Here is a 6,455-nt window from a genome sequence, read left to right as displayed (position 1 = left end):
ACTGCCCTATTTTCTGGCCTTGTTTCATAGGTGTGAGCTGGGCTGTTCGAATGCAGACACAGTTGGACTCTGGCAGACCAGCGGGACCTGTGGTGACTGCGTCATGCTCATCTTCTCAGAGAATACAATTTGTTACCTCGGACGCCTGCACCAGGCTGTTCATGGCTAACTCCAGTGGCTTCGGTCTTTTCTTCTAGAGTTCACCAAAACCGTGAGTCTGATTTCATTCTATAGAAAATCATTTTAATGTGTGATTATAGAAAATTCAGTGAACAAATATCAAAGGAATAGGTTATTTGCCCTTGTAACTGAACAAATGAAATCCGAGTTGTTGATATACATATATACAAGACAGGGAGAGATCAGGTCACAGAAATAAGGACTGAACAGGTGTGCCATGACAGCTGTGCAGCATAAAATTCAAGAAGTGCTTAGTCCTTGGACGCCCCCTCCTCAGAAGGGTTAGCTGGGGGGTCCAGTCGGGGCTCGGCGGGACCCTGGGAGGGGCCTCCTGCCACAGGAGCAGAGTCGGCTTCTGCCTGACAGGGGGGCTCCTCGGGCTGAGGGGCCAGGGTCTCCTTGCTGGAGCTGGCATCTGTTGGGCTGGGGATGATGTCACCTTGAGCAGCCAAGGCCTCTTCCTCAGTTTCCAACTCCACGTCTGGGGTCTGAACCTCCTCAGCTTCTTCTACCATGGCAGGTGGCAGTTGTAAGAAGGTCTAATAAAAAAGACAAACCCAGGCTAGACAGGTGCTCCACTACTTGAACTATGCCTCCAGCTCTCTTTTTACTCTGGTTATTTTTGAGATAACCTGGACTGTCATCCTGTCTGAAAAAAAAACCAAAGCAAGGTGCTGGTGGCTCACACCTGTCATCCTAGCTGCTCAGGAGACTGAGATCTGAGGATCATGGTTCAAAGCCAGCCTGGGCAGCTAAGGCCATGAGACTCTTATCTCTAAGTAACCACCAGAAAACTGGAAGTGGCGCCGTGGCTCAAGTGGTAGAGTGCTCACCTTGAGCTGAAGAGCTGAGGGACAGGGCCCAAGCCCAGAGTTCAAGCCCCACGACAACAAAAAAGAAAAAAAAAATGAAACCCCAAATCGCATTACTAGGATGAAATACTTGTAAGACAATAAACAACTCATATATATTTACAGGTTTAAGACATCAAATACAAGCCGGGTGCCAGTGGCTCACTCTTGTAAGCTACTCAGCAGGCTGAGATTTGAGGATCGTGGTTCACAGCCAGCCCAGGCAGGAAAGTCTGTGAGACTCTTCAATAACCACCAGAAAAACTAGAAGTGGTGCTGTGGCTGAAGTGGTAGAATGTTCTCGCCTTCAGCTGAGGGACGGTGCCCAGGCCCAGAGTTTAAGTCCCATGACCAACAACAAAAAAACTCAAATTCGGCTCTAAGCATCTGCTGCTCCCATAGAAAACAGGTGCCCTCAAGAGTGCACGTGAGCAAGCTTACCTGTTGGTAGTGATGTGTGGTCTGTATCAAATGCATGTACATGTTGTACACAAAGTTTGCCATCTGAGGCATGTTCTTTATGATCTGTACTTCATGAGGTGGCCTCTCTCCATTCTAGAAGGAAGACAGAGGAAGCAACTGCTAGTGAGAAAACCTAGATGCAAACTTTTCCACAGAACTGGCTGCCAACCCCACGGGGGATGGGCGATCCTGTCTAAAGTCACAGAAGCCACTGGCTCTGCCTGCGTACAGGGAGGGCTGTCTACAGGGAGAACAGGAGTGCACACAAGAGAACTTCAACATGGTCTAAAGCAGCAGATTCTAATTGTGAGCATACTCCAAAGAGGCACCAAGGTCATTCAGAGAGGAAGTACTGAAGCACTTTCCAAGGCTCACCTTCCTGGCTGTTGGGAACGGCTCTGTAGGAATGATGTGCAGATGGAGCGGGCGGGCGGTGAGCTGTGTGAAAGCTGGGGTCAGTTCGAAGCAGTTCTGGAAGAGGGAGACTCTGGCGAAGATGTAGAGCCCGAGTCGGGCTCTGGACATGGCCACCACTAAGCGACGGACATCCCTTCGGGAGCAAAAACAACCCACCTTCAGTTCCATGACAGATCCAACTAAGTATTCTTACTAAATGAGCCATACGCTGGTGGCTCACGCCTGTAATCCTAGCTACTCAGGAGGCTGAGATCTGAGGATTTCCATTCCAAGCCAGTCTATGCAGGACAGTCAGGTAGACCCTTAGCTCCAATAAACTACTCAGAAAAGGCTAGAACTGTGGCTCATGAGCCAAAGTAGCTCAGGCTCAGCACAAACAAGAAAACTTCTTGAACTTAGTCATTTATCACTAGTTTTTTGGGGTGAGGAAAGAAATCACAAACAGACTGACAAAAATCCAAGTAACCCTATGTATGTATTCTTGCAGTTCTGGCCACTGAGACAGTGGGTCAGCCCCCTCCTCTACTGGCTCCCGTTCCTTCAGTGCCAAATGGTGCTGTATGGTTCCGTTCAAGGGAAGCAGCCAGAAAAGGTGAACGCAATGTGAGGAGTGATCACTGGTAAGTACACAACTTCTTGCTTAAGCAACAAAAACATGATTCAACAGATGATATTTTTTGTGGATCATGGGGCGCTGTCCCTCAGCTCTTCAGCTCAAGGCAATGCTCTACCACTTGAGCTACAGCGCCACTTGCAGGTCTCACAGCCTGGCTATGAACCGCAATCCTCAGCCTCTTGAGTAGCTAGGATTAAAGGCGTGAGCCACTGGCACCTGGCATTACATAATTTCTTAACTCACAAACCCCACTGCAACGAGGACATAAATAAGAAAGGTGAATTGTGAAGGTCTACGCAGTGTTACCTCAGCAAAGCTCTTATTCAACACGTACAACAAAATGTAGGCTCTCTTGATTACAATAAACACAATGTTTTCCTGCTTGCAAAAGGCAAGATTCAGTCTATGTGGTGAGATTCTAGTTAGCGCACCTAGACCGAAGGCACTGAGAGACCAGAAGTATGACAGGTACACCCCCTGCCAGAATCTGCACTTCTTCCAAAGGAAAATTTTGGCAAATTGGTAAGATCAAGTTATTTGAATAAGGTGTTCTTAAGAATATTTAGATATGCTAGCTGGGTGCTGGTGGTTCACACCTGTAATCTTGGTTACCTCAGGAAGCTAAAATCTGAGGATCATAGTTCAAAGCCAGCCCAGGTGGGAAAGTCTGTGAGACTCTTACTAACCACCAGAAAATTGGAAGTGGCACTGTGGCTCAAGTGGCAGAGTGCTAGTCTTGAGCTGAGGGACAGCGCCCAGGCCCTGAGTTCAAGCCCCATGACTGTCCCCCCCCCCCCCAAAAAAAAAAGTTTTTTGGATATGCAGTGTTATTGAAATAGGGGTCTAGAATTTGAGAAAGGCAAGTATTAGGAAGCACAGTGAGTTTTTAATTACCATAGCTATTATGAAACTAATGCACATGCTTGACAATGTACAAGAAGGAAGCTACGTATTCGAATGCTATCATCTTGAAGCAACTTCTGAAAACATGGCTTCAAGAGTACAGTTTCCTCTTCCATACAGTTAATCTTCCTGACAAGAGGTTGATCTGATCACTACTGCAAACTCCACACAGACCTTAATCAGTGTTAGGGGAGAGACTAGTTAAAGTTAAATAACAAACTGGAAATGCAGGACAAGAAAATAAATGAAATTAAGTGGCTCCTTTGTAATATGAGAATGTCATCCCTGTCAAGTCTCCAACACATAATATATCACTGTTATCCCTGTCAAGTCTCCAACACATATCACAGTAAGGGATTAAAATAGATTGTTTTTATAGTTCTTAAAAAAACAAAGGCTGCCTTTATCTCTGAACACTGAAGCTAAAGGACCTTGTGTGGAGAGCAATTCGAAACCCTGTACCATGAAAAATCTACTCCAAGGAGACTTTTACCAGTCATCTCTAATTTCTGATAAGATCCTAGCAGACACAGGGTAGATTCATTATGATTGATGACAAAACACTGTCTGAATGTAAACGAAGAAACAGTGACAGTGGCACTGATGAACTAACCACACAGGAATCTGAAGTCCAGTTCAGTAAAATCCTGAGAGCTTTTTCTACTCACCTTAGATGGCCCACTGCCCTGGTCCGCACTAAAGACAGTAGGATGTAGTCATTCTGTTGGCCTTGAAATCTATCCACGGTAGTCACCTATGGGAAATGAAGTGTTACTGTCTGTCTTTTTTTTTTGTCGGTCGTGGGGAGCGTCTGTCTTTCTTTTTTTTTTTGTCGGTCGTGGGGAGCGAACTCTGGACTTGGGCACTGTCCCTCAGCCACAGCGCCACTTCTGGCTTTTTTCTGCTTATATAGTGCTGAGGAATCGAACCCAGGGCCTCATGCATGCAAGGCAAGCGCTCTACGTAGCACTGAGCCAACTTCCAGTCCCTGTAGTGTTATCTTCAAAAGCACAACAGACCGTTGAATGCTATCCAATCACACATTTAGGTAGACATTCAGCACCTGTCTTAACCTTCACTTTTGCTAATGTGCAGAGTACCAGCAAGGATGATTAACTTCATAGATAACTGGTCTGTCAGTTTAACCCTCAGGAAAGTAGTTTGTTGTCTACCATACATACATCCCCAGTATCTCACAGCAACTGTCTGCTCTTTCTTCATGCCTTGTTTTTGTTACTCAACTTTTTATACCTCAAGTTCCATCTCATCCAGAATTCTTCCATTTTTCTGGCTACATTATTTTCCAAGGTTACAGCAAATTGTAAATTATTATTGGCAGTGAAGCTGTGGCTCAAATGGTAGAATGCTAGCCTTAAGCAAAAGCTTAGGGACTGCGTTCAAGCTCCAGGACTGGCAAAACAAAAAACTCAACTCTTCCTCCTAAAAAGTAAAAATTATATCCTTGGGGGAAAAAAAAACTTACCTAGTTCATATTTCTAAATTACAATAAACGTTTTAGAGACATAGGCTTCTAATTATTAGTACTAAAAACATTCGGTGCGGTGGCTGAAAGTATGAGCTGTCACAGAACTGTAAGTTTCCCCCCTTACTTCATCTTCTCCCTTACTTGAGAGAACAGTGGAGACACAAGGCCATGCAGTGAAGGACAGCACACAGACTCCTCGCAATGTTCCATTCTCAGAGTGCCTCACCTTGTTTGGCCTCCCGATGAGCGGGTTATTCCCACACCGTCTGTTGATGATGTCGCGGATAAGGTGCTTCTGCCCGTTGTATGTAGTTAGAATACTGATTCTGTCTGCCGGGTAGCCTAGCAAGCACATGTACATGAACAGCGCAACCACGTACTCTGCCTCCCCGAGGTTCTGGAACACAAGCAGAGCCACACTGGGTAAGCTTTTGTTTCTACTTTATAGAAATGGCCTGTGTGGTACAACCTGGGTGCTGAGCATACTTAAAGAAGCCAAAAGTTAACCTGGACTCAAGACACTGGCATGAAAAGGGCAATCCTGTTCTAGGCTAATACACTGGCACTTGCACAAAAGTTACCAGCTTACAGCGCTGATATGGATGTGGGACCACCACATGGGACCACCAAGTTACAGGGCTGATATGGATGTGGGACCACCACATGGGACCACCACAGTAAGACCAGTGACACCTCACGCACTGCAACTGCACTTCCACCCGGAAAGTCACACCCAAGAAGCCAGTACAAAACCCAGTCTAAGACCTGTTCCAGCAGTGCCCAGCCTCAGCTGCTTTCTCACACTGCTGCTTGTTTTCTCTATGCTCTGTCTGCTCTGCTCCTCCTGACAGCTGCCATCTTATCTAGAAGATCGCTTCCTATGAGGCAGGGTCTGGCTCACCGCTGAAGATGAACCTACAGCTCAGTAGAGACAAAATCTAAATAGTAGATGAGGCAACAATATCAAGTGAGAACATAAACAGATTAAGATGGATTTCAGGTGAAGGCAATAGGAAAATGTGCTATTTCTGCAGGTGTTGGTGACACAGTTCTTCGCAAGACAGGAAAAACAAAAAATTGTGAATCATGGAATGACCATAAAAAGCTGGAGGTGAAATCCAGTCTCTACGATTTGGTATTTTTGGAAAGATTAATGCAATGAGGCCTCAAGTCATTTCTCTATCATTCTCTGTATGAGACATCAAGTAGTGACAAGGAAACAATGAAAATTCTATCTCTATGCACCTTGCATACCTCATCTTCTCACACCGGTTCTTAAAACGTACCACGTGAGTAAGTGCACTCTTAGCTTTGGGTCATAATGTTTCCAATTCTCTCTACCCACGCGGCTTACTTGTAGGACTGGGTAGCCAGTGTTGGTCTACATGTCTAGTACAGCAGTGTGGGACTTTTGTCAAGCCAGTGGCCATGTGGATGTCTAAATGTTTGCAGGCCATACAAAATTGTCACTGCAGGAAGACTGCCCACAACAAACCTTCCCACGCACCAAAGACTGTAGGGACTTACGCAGCCTGAGGAT

At 45.8% G+C, this 6,455-nt stretch overlaps 1 protein-coding gene across 1 annotated transcript; it reads right to left on the bottom strand.

Moving 5' to 3' along the window:
* Positions 1–221: 221 nt before the first annotated feature.
* On the bottom strand, positions 222–5,335 carry LOC138838716 (RNA helicase aquarius-like). Its single transcript, XM_070038063.1, has 5 exons — positions 5,142–5,335; positions 4,098–4,183; positions 1,869–2,043; positions 1,473–1,586; positions 222–719 (listed from the first exon to the last, which is right to left on the bottom strand). The coding sequence occupies exons 1-5, from the start codon at positions 5,274–5,276 to the stop codon at positions 432–434; spliced, it is 798 nt and encodes a 265-aa protein (XP_069894164.1). The 5' UTR covers positions 5,277–5,335; the 3' UTR covers positions 222–431.
* Positions 5,336–6,455: the final 1,120 nt, after the last annotated feature.

This window comes from Dipodomys merriami, unplaced genomic scaffold, assembly GCF_024711535.1.
Source record: "Dipodomys merriami isolate MVZ:Mamm:240054 unplaced genomic scaffold, mDipMer1.0.p SCAF_2892, whole genome shotgun sequence".
NCBI lineage: Eukaryota > Metazoa > Chordata > Mammalia > Rodentia > Heteromyidae > Dipodomys > Dipodomys merriami.
The sequence above is the reverse complement of the archived record's forward strand: the minus strand, read 5'-3'. Positions and strand labels throughout refer to the sequence as shown.

What these genes read in the sequence shown, in the direction of transcription:
- LOC138838716 (XM_070038063.1), bottom strand. Translation starts at nt 5,276, where the DNA reads ATGTACATGTGCTTGCTAGGCTACCCGGCAGACAGAATCAGTATTCTA. An exon ending in CGTTCCCAACAGCCAGGAAG is followed by an intron (nt 1,587 to 1,868) that starts GTGAGCCTTGGA and finishes TCTTCCTTCTAG; the next exon opens with AATGGAGAGAGGCCACCTCA. An exon ending in CCACACATCACTACCAACAG is followed by an intron (nt 720 to 1,472) that starts GTAAGCTTGCTC and finishes CTTTTTTATTAG; the next exon opens with ACCTTCTTACAACTGCCACC.